Source organism: Peromyscus eremicus, chromosome 2 (genome assembly GCF_949786415.1).
Source record: "Peromyscus eremicus chromosome 2, PerEre_H2_v1, whole genome shotgun sequence".
Classification (NCBI taxonomy): Eukaryota; Metazoa; Chordata; class Mammalia; order Rodentia; family Cricetidae; genus Peromyscus; species Peromyscus eremicus.
In genome coordinates this window covers 98183734-98198065 of record NC_081417.1, presented here as the reverse complement: position 1 = coordinate 98198065, position 14332 = coordinate 98183734, and the positions used below count along the sequence as shown (strand labels likewise).

The 14332-nt window shown below is 39.2% G+C and overlaps 1 protein-coding gene across 1 annotated transcript in view; it reads left to right on the top strand.

Moving 5' to 3' along the window:
- Frem1 (FRAS1 related extracellular matrix 1) overlaps positions 1–11435 on the top strand; it is a 120644-nt gene extending 109209 nt beyond the window's left edge. Inside the window, exons 35-36 of the mRNA XM_059255951.1 lie at positions 5796–5881; positions 9020–11435. Coding sequence (XP_059111934.1) covers positions 5796–5881; positions 9020–9225 — 292 coding nt within the window. The 3' untranslated portion in view covers positions 9226–11435. The remainder of the gene's footprint in view (positions 1–5795; positions 5882–9019) is intronic.
- Positions 11436–14332: the final 2897 nt, after the last annotated feature.

Below are 14332 nucleotides of genomic sequence, written 5' to 3'. Positions count from 1 at the left end.
TGCTACCAAATCGACAGGGTCATGGATCTTACTGGCCAAAGGGAGGGTGGCGGATGTACCCTGCCGTCCAGGTTGTTAAGATCATAGTGTGGGGATTTCTTGGTAAAATGTAGACAAGCAGAACGGAATTTCCCAGGTTCACACTTGAAGCCGCTTTATTGGTTCATTTAACTGTGGCTGACTCTCAATGGTTAGAGCCTGACCTGTGACATCACTCACTTCCAGTGACTCCCAGAGGACGTAAGCCAGTCCTCAGTAAGCTTTGGGGATTACTTTTAAAAATTAATTTCTCTATTAGTTGGGGGTAATGAGGTGCTGTTCGTGCATGCCTCTGGAGGCTAGATGTTAGGTTTCTTCCTCAGTCACTGTCGTAGTTTTTGTAGATAGGATCTGTCAGTGAACCCAGAGGTCTCTGATTCACTCAGAGTTGCTGGCCCAGAGATGCCAAGGATCCACCTGTCTCTCTGTCTTCCCAGCACTGGGGTTGGAGGCACACGCCACTGTGCCCAGCGTGTATGCGGACCCTGGGAATCCGAACTCAGGTCCCCACGCTTGTACAGCAGTCGGTTCACTGACTGTGCTGTCTCCCAAACACGCACGATTACTTCTTACTTTTCTGTTTGAACATTTACTAATTTATTTACTCGTTCACTCCTCTCTCTCTCTCTCTCTCTCTCTCTCTCTCTCTCTCTCTCTCTCTCTGTGTGTGTGTGTGTGTGTGTGTGTGTGTGTGTGTGTGTGTGTGTGTGTGTGTTGGAGAGGAAACCTAGGGTTTGATAAATTCTGGTCACATGTTCTACTACTGAGCTACACCCCAGACTCTCATGGATTGTTCTTACAATGAGAAAATAAGGTAACATGCCCTGGGAATTGTATTTTCATCCACACAGAGATGTTGGTATAAGGTAGGCTGGTGTTTTTTTTTATTCGAATATCTATGCTTGATTCTGAAATCATGATCTTCTAATTTCTTAGTGTTACAAATCCTTTTTATAAAATACTGCACACTTAGAGTAGGTCTTCCTGTTGGTAACACTGACTCAGTCTCCCAATACCTTTAAAATATTTGATTGTGTCGATACATTTTATTATAGATGGCTTTTAATGGTTAATAGCCTACAAGTTACAGAGAGTTCCGTCATAGTTCTGTTAATACTGTCTGGTTTACTCATGCTCATCATAAACACAAGGCTGAAATTAACTTAAAAGCCTGCCTGCTTCCTCATGCACTTAACCCGAGACTTCATCTGCAATTTGGTGTTAACCACCATCACCCCGACCTAGACCAGCCTGACCTAGTTCTCTATGTTGCCTTGTCAATGACACCTTACTTTCATATTTTGTCATTTACTGAATTCTGTCACATGTATAACTTATCTCAAGTCCATCACTTCTGCAAGGGAAGCCAGTATCAATACCCACAATTTACAGATTTTAAAACAGGTTTAAGGAAGCGAAATCAATTGCTCATTGTCATCTAAGCAAGGAAGGAGAAAGGACTTTTCCATTACACTCCCTGAAAGCTCTCCAAAGTGCAAGGAATTTCTCACCACATATGCACTGACAAGTGTGTCTATTTTAACTTTATGGTAGGCATATCTAACACAAGTCTTCAAAATCATGTATTTTAAAGTCTTGTATCTCTCACAGCAAAGAAATAAAAATTTAAAATTGAATCCAACTGACCCCTTTGAGGAAAACCAAAAGTGTAATTAGGTTTTGAATTTATAGATTCATGTTTTAACTTTTTGTACTGGAATAAAGTGTGTCTAGATTAGAACACACCTTAAAATACTGTTCTTTGGTATTGGTCTCACAGACCAACACCTAAATAATTCCTTATTCATTAGGGAATAGACACCATAGCTCAGTATAGCTATCTTACATGGCAAGATGCATTTTATATTGGTAATGTCACAGACATCAGATCGTTCCTTTCCCACATCTCTTTCTCATAAAGCTCTATTAAGAATGTAGGTATTTCTGAATTTAAGTTCCTAGATTTAGCACTTACTGAGTTCATATCTTACTACAAGTCAAATTAAGAATTCCTCTGCCCATAAATATGAGTTTCCAGTAATATCTGTTGATTACATATAGCAGAACATGATTGACATTTAGGAATACTGTAAATGGAAGATTTTTGTCCTGAAAAATGTCCATCTCCCCTGGTGATTCAAGGGGTGTGCCAGAGTGCTGGCACTGTCAGCTCAAACATGATTTCATAAGGAGCTTCAGAACCACTGTTGTTCAAATTATCTCCAAGTTATTTAGTACACTTCAGTCTTGGGGAATAGTTTTAGGAACATAGTTTAAGAAAACAAACTACAGCTGGGCGGTGGTGGCGCACACCTTTAATCCCAGCACTCGGGAGGCAGAGCCAGGTGGATCTCTGTGAGTTCGAGGCCAGCCTGGTCTACAAAGTGAGTTCCAGGAAAGGCGCAAAGCTACACAGAGAAACCCTGTCTCGAAAAAAACCAAAAAAAAAAAAAAAAGAAAAAGAAAAAAAAGAAAAAGAAAAAGAAAGAAAACAACCTACTATCAATAAAATAAACTCAAATTGCCCATTATCTATTCACCTTGTTGACTAGGAAACTAAACAGCTCATCAAATACCATCTTTTATGGTATTCTAGGGCATGTAAGGCAATGTGACATTTCAGATGTCACTAAAAGCTTCTACACTTCCAATTTTAGTTGAAATATTAAATATTTTATTTGATTGCATTTGCATGGTACTTCAGAATGCATTTGATTTCAAAAGGACAAGGAGAATGATCAGAGATGTACATACTGGTTCAGTCACTTTTTAAAACACCACTGGGAGATTTAAACAAATTATATGATTTCAGGAGGAGCATTTGGGAGTAGTAAGGCCCCTCTCTAGCACGAGTTGTCTCTGCACCCAAGTCACCCCTCTACCATCAGCTTTAGTCATGCCCTGGGCCTCCTGCTTCCTTCACCCAGTTCTTTCTGGATCACCTTTATCTTGTTCACAGTCTGGTTGGCTTGACAATGGGCATTTCACTAGTGCTTGTCAATCCCTTTTTTGAAGTTAAAGTCACACATTTACATTTTGTAACTTACAGCTTTACTTTATCAGTAGATATTTTAGAAAACGGCTTTAGATTCCACCGTTAGAATTAGTACACATACAGAATGTGTTTTGATTGGGCTTGAGGGACTGCTATCTTATACTGTGCTGTTTCTTTGGCCTCTCCCTGGTATATGTCTGACTTTTTTTTTTTTTTTAATTTCCTGAGGGTCATTTAAAATGCCTGTGTTTCAATGAAAACAGTAAATTGTATGTTATCCCTTGTCCCTAATCAGATTACTAACTCAACTCAATCTTTATCTCCCATCTCTTTGCCTCTCTATTGGTGTTTTATTATTTTTCTAACCCAAAGGAGCCAGACTGCTAGATTAGGCATTTCTTGAATTTACATATTGTAATCTCATCTGCTCATTTCCTAAGGCAGTCATTGTACATTTGGTAATTCTATTATTATAGATCATTATCTATGATGCCATTTCCCCATCCCACAGGAGCGTCTGGAACCCCTGCTGGCCTATCCTTAAAGAGTTGCCCTGAAATATCAGGACTTTTGCAAAATCTTTTGAAGAAGTAGATGTTTGTTTTCATAGCCAGAAAAAGTAAAGCCTCTGTTTCTACTCCTGGACTTTGAATCTTTCACATTTTAGAGTTTCCGAAAGGATTTTACTTATATATATTACCTACATATTTCAATTTTATATCTATAAACACACAAGTCTATACAGATAGTATCTACCATATTTTATAAGTATTTGAACAAAATGAACAGGAAAATTTGTTTTTGCTTAAAGCCACCACACACACGCCAAAACATTTGTTTTGTGAATCATTGCTTCAGTATTTTGCACTGATGAGACACAGCTATTTTTCTACCTGTCTTTTGTTTGTTTTGGTGGGGGAACTTCTTGTTTTTTGGAGAGTTAAACAGAAAACTGGAACTGTATTTAAGCAGCTAAAATACATTTTACAAAGTCTGTTTTAAAGATAGTTTCAAAATCTTTCAAGCAGGGGAGATGCTAAGTATCCAGGAATAAACCTATATCCATCCTGGTTATGGTTGTGAGGTTGGTGGCAATTGGTAAGAAAATTACCGGGGAAGGGACAGAGGCACCAAACAGGAAATGGATCCTGCCTCCCTGATTCTTAGTCCAGCACTCCACAGTGATGGGATAGCTCAAGTCCATTTAGCACAAGTTGAACATTGTGTGTCCTGAGCCCAGAGCACAAAGAATGGCCACACTGGATATGAGGAGGTGTCTCATTGTAGTGGTTGTAACTATCAGACACAAGCCAGCAGTAAATAATGGGTTCAAAACCAAGTCATAAAGCTCCAATCCAGCAGCTTGAAGCTCTCCAGCAGTCTTACAGATCTCAGGAGGCCTATAAGACACCATTGAATTACAGAACAGCAAATCCTGTGATTGCGGAAGGAAAAATCATTAAGAAACAAATTGTGGTTACTGACTTTTGGAAAGACATAGGCAAAATGAATGAAGTTTAGCTCCGCAGTTATTTAACTTTGTATGTGTTGCTATTTTATGTTCCATTTGTTTTCATGTCAACAGATGTTGATCAGGCAAGAAAATCAGTGTGGTTTTATTTTCTTGTCATTTGGCTTACAATTTTTTAGGTTACATTTCATTTTCCTTCATTTATGGGCATGTGGTGCATGAGTGCTGTGGTGCCCATATGGAAGTCAGAGGACAGCTCAGAAGGGAGTCGGGTCCCTCCTTCCATGATGTGGGTCCCAAGCCTGAAGTCATCAGGCATGGCAGTACCCACTGGGCAATCCCACCAGTTCTTAACATTTTAAATTCCTACTTTATTTTTATTAGTTGGAATAACTGTATATCTATAGGGCACAATGTGTTGTTATGACATGTTATGTGCATACGTTATGTATTGTTTCTTCCTTGAACCCATTTCTTCTCTTTTCAAGAAGAACAGAACTTACTGGCTTTTATGGGAGTGTTTTTAAAGAGCTTTAAACAAGCCCCATTGGAGAATTCAGATAATAGACTGCTGCTTATAGGAATAACTCAGCTAGCTTCAATGTAATTCATAGAGAACTCTATTTTGAGGGAAAATGGTGTGTGCTAGCAGGAAGGGTTTCTCTAACTTCTGTGAAATGGAGGAGGTTTGATAATGGATCTAGTCTCTTTCACTGAGATATGGACAGGGTCATGTCTATTGGGTTATTTGAATAAACACACCAAGCTCAAAATTTAGACTTCAAATCATCTTAATCTGGGAAGAAAATTGTAGTACCTTACTGATCAAATTAAGTGGGTGACTGTCAAATTTATACTAGCTATAAAAAAATTCCTGTAAGGGGGTCAGAAGTTCAAGGGTATCTTTGACTGTGTGTGGAGTTTGGGGCTAGCCTGGGTTACATGAGATCCTGTTTCCAAGAAGGAGGAGGAAGATAATCTTTATAATATTTTGGTGTTAAGTAATTAATCTAATTAATCTTTACAAGCAGACAGTTGCTAATTTCCAAAAAGATATTCTAATTACATTGAGCTGTGATGTAAGTTGAGCTATGTAGTATGATACCACTTCCGTTGCTGCTGCCCATCTCCTATTCTATAGACTAATCAAAGCAAATAGAGTACTAAGATATTGAAAAGCACTTTCTACATATTTACTAATTTTCTTTTTATATCTATTATGCACATCATATGAGCAGCAATGTAGACTCCCTGGTGCTGAGACTCTCATTTTCATTTGTGTGTATGCAGGCACCAGGGCAACCTTGTGACCGTACTCTCCAGGAGGCATATGCAGTGGTTATGGGAAATCAGTGGAAGAAAGCCCTTCTGGATAGGTAAGTGTCTGCATTCTGCTGAGCAGGGAGCAAACACCCAAACAGCAAGGGAGCTGATGCCTGCCATGCCTGTCCATTGGCCAAGTGGTTGTAACTTATGATGACATGCAAGTGTGAGCTGGTCAGTCAGCTAAAACCATCTTAAGACCAGGAGTATGGTCCAGTGACAGAGCATATTGTGAGCATGTGCAAGACTCTGGGTTCAATACCTAGCATCAAGAGAGAAAAAAAAGACTACTTTAGACTTTTTGGCTTTTTGGAAGACGACTTTCATTCTTGGACATCTGTTTCAAAGACATAATGAGGGATGTAGTTAGACTGAGAGATACAAAAATTCAATACAATGGCATTTCTAAAGTTTAAAAATTTAGAAATATTTATAAATAGAGTAAGCTAGATTATAACATGCCTATGTGAAGGTGTAGTTAATATTTATTGTTCTTACATTAGCTAGTAAGGCTGTAACAATTTCTTATGTGTGTATATTAATTGATTCAACAATTATGTATTATATAAACTATATATTATATATGAAACATGGGATAATTTAGAATAAACAAGACATTTATGTGCAAGTAGAATGTGTATATACAAATAAAGTTACATGCTAAAGTTGGAAATGATTTACCACTACCAACAGTTCTATGTACTTGGAATGTTATTCCTTGATTTTTCAGATTTTTAATATTTTCTCTAATCTTGACAGTTATAACAAATCTTTACAAGTTACTTCAGAGGTAGAATTCTCAGGGCACATCAGAGTCCGTGTTCCCACTGCTCCTTTTAGAGGCATTGTATTTGGGGTAATAATTATAAAGGTAGTCTTTGGTTCTCAGCTTTTTCTGTTAGCTTCACTGGGCCTTTAAATTCAGACATGGTCTAAGAGTGTTGATTTAGTCTGGAACGTAAATTTCCTGTGAATCTGTAATGATTCTAAGGCTTTGTGTTTGCAAAGGCACATGTTATCTGATAAATAACCCAAGGAGGTAATCCAGTGCAGGATAGGCTGCTCCTGACTGAAATGTCAGTGGAGGAAGGCAGCGTGCTGGTAGCTAGAACTGTTGTCACGGTCAAGTCTGAGTGGCAAGATTTCAGACTATGCTACGATTAGAGAGTTCCTTTCTTGCACCCTTTCTTTTTAAAATTTCTATTATGAGAATTAGGGAAAGTGCTTCCTTAAGCAAATATTGCAGATACTTATATCATTAGAATCTAATTTTTAGAAATTGCCAGTGGGAGTAGAGAGGTAAAGAAAGGAAAACTGATTTTTATTGGAATTATAGCAGATTGAAACATCTTGGAATGAAAATGAAGGTTGTCTTACTTAGGGTTATACTGCTGTGAAGAGACACCATGACCATGGCGATTCTTATAAAGGGAACATTTCATTGAGGCTGGCTTACAGTTTCAGAGGTTTAGTCCATTATCATCATGGTGGGAGATGGCAGCATGCAGGCAGACATGGTACTGGAGAAGGATCGGAGAGTTCTGTGTCTGGATCCACAGGCAGCAAGAAGAGAGAATGCCACACTGGGCATGGCTTGAACATCTGAGACCTCAAAGCCTGCCCCAGTGACACACTTCCTCCAGCAATGTCACACCTACTCCAACAAGGCCACGCCTTCTAATAGTGCCAGTCCCTATGAGCCTATGGGCCATTTTCATTCAAATGACAACAAAGGCCTTTAAAGAATAGGAAGGAGGAATAATGGGCAACAAAATATCTGTTTCCCTGTAGTAGAAGCTTTGTGGGTAGGTGCCAGGGGCTTCTGGAGCTGGAGGGAGGGCTCAACAAGTTAAGGACACTGGCTGCTCTTGCAAAGGAGCTGGGTTTGGTTCCCAGCACCCACATGGCAGCTCACAGCCATCTGTAACTGCATTTCCAGAGGACTTTATGCCCTCTTCTGGCCTCTTCTGGCACTGCACACATACTGCTCAGATCTACATGTAGGTAGAATACTTATATACATAAAATAAAAATAAAAATAAATTCTAAAAGTAATAACAGCTGCCATTAAGTAGACACCAGATATGTTGAAAGATTTTTAAAAAAATCTTAAATTAAAATATAATTACGTTATTTCCCCTTTTCCTTTCTTCCTTCTAACACTGTGATTTTCAACCTGTGGGTCGTAACCCTTTAGGAATTGAATAATCCTTTCATAGGGTTCATCTAAGACCATCAGAAAACAGGTATTTAAATTACAACTCATAACAGTAGCAAAATTACAGTTATGAAGTAGCAATGACATAATTTTATGATTGGGGGGTCACCACAACATGGGGAATTGTGTTAAAGGGATACAGCATTAGGAAGATTCTCAAACCACAGCACAACACTTCCCTACCCCGCACTTGCTCTTTCTCAAATTCATGGCCTCTATTCCTTTAATTATATACATTATTATAATAATTATATAATTACATAGTTATATATTCTCAAACATATAAATACAACCTACTCAGTCCATACAACATTAACTTGTATGCACATAAACTCAGGTTTGACCAATTGGTGTTAGCTGGCCAACTGGGGGCTTCTTCCCTGGAAAGGCCGTTTCTTCCCCTCTCAGCATTCTTTAGTTGCCGTAGTTCTTTGTTTAGAGTAAGAGTTTTACATGGGCTAGCATCTTTAATCTTCAACAAACTACAGATACTGTTTCTATGCCCATTCTTTAGACGAGAAAACTAAAACTCAGAAAGGGTGAGTAACCTACCCAAAGAAAACAGAATCTGCTTGGCTCCAAAGTCTGATACTCCTAAGTGTGTCATGTTGTGTCCCCAAATCCTATTCTTGGATCTAGAACTAGGACTCATGTTTATTTATAGCTATGCTTAGTACCATAGACTAAGGCAAGTTGCTGGTACACTACTGTAATTACAACTATTTGGAAGTCTGAGGTAGGAAGACCACGTGTTCAAGACTAACTGGGGAACTTAACGAGACCATACTCAAAAAGTGAAGAATAACAGAGCAGGGACCTAGCCCAGTGGTAGAGTACTTGCCTAGCATGTATAAAGAAATAAACTCAATACCAGCACTGAAGGAAGGAGTAGAAAAAAATGGAAAAGGATAGCCATGGTACCTAAGTTTAAATGTAATAAAAATACTTGGTGTGTTCTCTTGACTCACATTAGGCTTGAAGAACCAAGCACGCACTGACCACTGGGAGTGGATTGGAGGTGAACCTGTTGCTTTCACCAACTGGAGGAGAGGGCCCCCTCAACACCCAAAGCATGGGAAGAACTGTGTTTTGGTTCACAAAAGAGGACAATGGCAGTCAAAGAACTGTAGTAAAGGCAAGGCTCACAATTTTGTGTGCTCAAGGAAACTCCAAATATAACCTGAGACTTCTCACCTATCTATTTCCAAGACCTACGTATATTGCTCAGTAGAAATGCATTGTTGTAGCTGGCTGGGCATGTCTTTGTGAGTCTATCAAGTAAACATGGAAGCTAGATCAACAGTCTCAGGAAAGTGGATGTATGAACATGTCTTTCAAGATGAGATACAATTTCTGTATCTCAATATTTTTCTAAATAAACACCTGCAGTATTATAGGCTGTAATAGTTGTTTCTTCTAGAAGATTCATACTCTTTCCTATGCCAACTCTGATGCAGTATATGTTTCCATGGACCTTAGATATTTTTGTTTCTACACCTCAAATGAGTCCGTCTAGAAAGAACTGTATTGCAGGTGCTCCTACCACGGAGTCTGAGTGAAGCTACCCCTTAAGATCCATTAAACCAAGGTTGAATGCCAAGAGTTGGCTTGTATCCTTAGCCTCTTTAATGTGAAACTTAAAATTAGAGGCTGTGGGTAGACAAGGGGGCTCTCTTTTGAATAGAAGAGTCTTTCAGGAGGATGCTCAACTGCACAGGTCTAATGAGGTAGAGGCAGGGGCCTGCCTCTACTCGACAGATCAAACCATACAACTCATGAACCATGTTCTGTCCCAATGCACTCATGGCATTATGCCATTCCTTGGCTAAATATTGGGTTTCCCTGCCTTCCAAGGTCGTGTGAATTTTGAAGTAGCAATATCTCCATCTCCATTTACTATGCTGACTAATATTTTTAAAGGACCTTTAGAATAAGGAGCAAATATGCATACTGGTTGACACACAGAAGAAAAATACCACTGTCTCAGAAGCATCCCCATGAACTGTACTGATGAACATTGGAAAACAATACTGGAAACAGAACCTTTGAAAGCCCACAGTCTTGGAAAGGGTTTTGATGTGACTTCCAGCCTTTAAATCTGTAATATTTGCAGAGATACTCTGCTAACTAGATTCTCTAATAGAAGGTACCTTATTAATTTATAAACTCAGTTGAGTGAAATGTTTTTGTAGCAATGAAGCATGCTGTGCCTCTCTCAACAATCCCTTCTGGAACCCAGGGTTAATTATAGGAAGTCAGAATGTCCTTTTTGAAATGTTTATTAAAATTTTTCTTTTCACGATCCCTGAAAAATACGGCTGTGCCAAATATAACTTGTCATATGAGCACCAGTGTAACTTTAGAATTAAATGAGGTATTCATGTAGACTAGAGCTTTAGGGCAGACTTTTTAAGTAGAATAATAATATCTCGAGTGTTATAGACACTAAAAATGGCTTAAGAAAGTCTTTCCAGTTTCTGGATATAAAACATGACAGGCCTGCTTCATTTCTGCTCATTTATCAAAGTTTCAGTTCATAGAAAATTTTACCTAAAGAGGTTAGGACAAGACTCAGACACTCTGTCTCTTACTGAAATCCAGATGTAATTGCAGAGTTGGGCGCTCTTACCTCGGAGGGCTGGAGTCCTCTGTAGACAGAAAAATGCAAAGATATGTGGAACATAAGGATCCTTCAGCGTTTAACCAAAACAGGCAAACCCTCCCTCCACTCTGGCTCCAGCCAAGTTCCTTGTGATCCACTGGCTTTTGTATTATGCAAAGGTGGGATCCAGGATGAAGGGAAGAGGATGGATCCCACAGCTCAGAGGGTGAGAAATTCATTCTAAACTGTGTATGGTCTGTTTTCTTTTCTTTTCTTTCTTTTTTTTTAATCAATTAGGAGTAGACCATTTTGAAATTTTCCTGATCATGAAAGCTTTATCAAATTGAGAAACCAGGTAAATGATTGAAAGACCATACAAGTCAGACAATCTTAGGTTCTGGGTATGACATGACCATCAGGGTTGAGTTGGAATGGCTGGAGATGAGAGCAGCCAGGAAGGACATAGGGAGGTGCAATCTGACTGTCCCCAGCCCTTTTCCTCTAACTTGAATGCTCACTCAGGAACTTCCCACATGCAAGGACATACATGCAGCTCAATGGTATATAAATTTTCAAAAATTTTCTAAAGTTTGGTCTTTAAAGAACACATACTGTATATTTACTAAAGAGAAAGATTAAAAGCTACAGTTAATCATTTCTTCTCCTTCCCTGCAGTGGTAAAAACAAACTAGGTAACATTTACTTGTATTTCTATTTTTAAAACAACCAAATATGTATGCATTTTAAAAAACACTATGGTTCTGTGTAATTTAAACCATCAACTGGTGCTGACTAATTTCTGTAATGAAGTAACATATTGAATCTACTGTATTTAGTGTTGTGTCAAAATTAATAAAATAAACATCTCATTCTCAGATATTGTACCTTTAGTTTTTTGTATTTTACATTTTCAATGGAGCCTCACAGGTATTGTTTTATTTCTATCACTTTATTTGCTTTTTCAAGACAGTCTCTCACTATGTAGCCCAGGCTAGCCTTGACGTCATGACCCTCCTGCTTCAGCCTCCCAAGTGCTAGGATGCCAGGCATGTGCCACCATCAGTTTGGATCTTAATGAGTCTATCCCCTTTTGAGAAGGGATGGGTGAGAAATCTCAACATGTCTGTTCTTTTTTTATTGGTTAGACTGGCTGTTAGTTATTAGCTTCTGTGCACCCATATAGTATTTATTCAGTGATATTGAATAGATAGCATCAGCTCTACACCTCACATGGTCTTAAACATCAATAAGATGGTAGTAAGTAGCCGGGTGACGGTGGCACATGCCTTTAATCCCAGCCAGGTGGATCTCTGTGAGTTTGAGGCCAGCCTGGTCTACAGAGTGAGATCCAGGACAAGCACCAAAACTACACAGAGAAACCCTGTCTCGAAAAACCAAAAGAAAAAAAGAAAAGAAAAGAAAAGAAAAGCACAGAGCATATATGAAAATTTTTGAAAGTTTTAAAGCCTGGGTTTCTTCTGTATAGCCCTGGCTGTCCTGAAACTCACTTCGTAGACCAGGCTGGCCTTGAACTCAGAGATCCGCCTGCCTCTGCCTCCTGAGTGCTGGAATTAAAGGTGTGTTGCAGTGGAGCTTGGTAATTACGTCTTCTCTTTTCAGACCAGGGGGGAGGCACACTCAGGGGCAAACGGTTCAGGATGTTTTCTGTTGCATTTCTCCAGATTAAGACATGATCTTAATAATAATCACTTCCTAAGCTTATAATCAAGGCCAAGTGCCATTAATACCAGTACTTCTGAATTCATGTCTCCACTAAAGAGATGGAAACAAAGAGTTTTAAATATGGTTAATTTATTTTCTAACTTTCCCCCCTAAACAATAGGCAGTTTGTGTCTCTAAAATAGATTCCTGGAGCAACAAAAATTAAAGAGAGATCTTTGATATCATCTTATCTGCCGCTCACGTTTTACAGAGGAGGACACTGAGATCCTCTGAAGCCACGATGTGAAATCAGCATCAGGACTGGTATCTTAGAGATGATAGGCAGCAGGATGGAGATGTAGTTAAATGAGTAACACGCTTGCTATACAAGCATGAGGACCATGTTCTTAACCAGCACCCACGTAACATGCCAGAGTGGGGGTTTGTGCTTGCAATCCCAGGGCTGGGAAGTGGAGACTGAAATGTCCCTAAGGCTCTCTGGCCAGGCTAGTCTAATGGATAAAACCAGGTCCCAGTGAGAGGCACTGTCTCAAAATAAGGTGGACAGCTCCTAAGCAACAACATTGGAGGTCAACTCTGGCCTCTATGTATGTACACACACAGATACACAGACACACACAAACACACACACACAGACACACACACACACACAGACACACACACAAACTGGTCTCTATGTACACGCACACTTCCCCCATACATATACTGACTTCTATGTGCATGCTCATTCTCTCTCTCTCTCTCTCTCTCACACACACACACACACACACACACACACACACACACACACAAATGGCAGGCAGACTCTCTTCCAATAGTAATATTCAGGTAGTTTTATTGTATTCTAGTACAACGTCTTTGAATAGTAAGTGTTATAAAATTTATGAAAGACACACCCTAAATCGTATATTGTATGATCCTATTTATATGAAATGCCCAAAATAGGCAAAAACCCAAAGTGGGCCAGAGAGTAGAGGAATCGAGGGGTTGAGACTGACTAGCAATAGGTATAGAATTTCCTTCTGAGGGGATGGAAATACTCTGGAGTTAGGTAGTGGTGATGATTACATAATGCAGGAATACACTACAAACTATTGAAGTGAGTACTTTATTTTATAGTTTGTTGAGGTGCTGGAAATTAAAACCAGCACACATTAGGTAAGCACTCTGTCACTGACCTACAGCCCCAGCCCCAAAGAGAATACCTTAAGAATGAATTCCAAACTGAAGTGCTATGGAAAGTCACCACATAAAATTCATTTTCAAGAGCTGGAAATGGAATGCTGGATTTGCTGTGTGTTTATCTTACTGACTCAGCTACACCTTCCATTGTATTGCCTGATGCTCACCTAGATTTGGTTTGCTTGTTTGTACCATTGGTCCGTGGGCTAGGAATGCTAAATTCGACATTGTTTTAAATTGGCAAGGTTGCCTTACTGATCTCCTCTTTCCTCCCCATCAACCATGGCAAAGAACTGCTACTAACGGCTGAGTGTGTCTGGATGTCTGTAATGTCCAGAACACCAAGATTTTCATGAAATTAATTTTACAAGCCTTTAGAGTAGGATCATGCAGGAAATGAATATACTATCCTCATAACTTACACATAACTGTTCATTTTGAACAGTTTTTATAGGCCCTAAACTCTGCTAGGTAGTAAAACTCAGTTTATCTTAAGACAGAAAGGAACAAAGATCAACCAACACTTCCATTAGTGGCCTCGAGGTAACCTGTAACACTTTCCAAGGAGCGCTGAGTGGTACACCTTCCCTCCTCTCTACACCTGCATCTTTACCTCCCAAAGGCAATCTGGCTCAACATGCTGTAAAGAAAAACCATGTTCAGATCCAACTACATGCTGCCTTTAAGAAACATGCTTTTAATATAAATACTCAATCCATGGAAAGTGGAAGAGTTGAAAAAGATATGCCACCTTAGACCCGGTCAAAGTTGGAGTGGCTATGGTAACATCAAACAGCATAAATTTTAAAGCAAAGAATA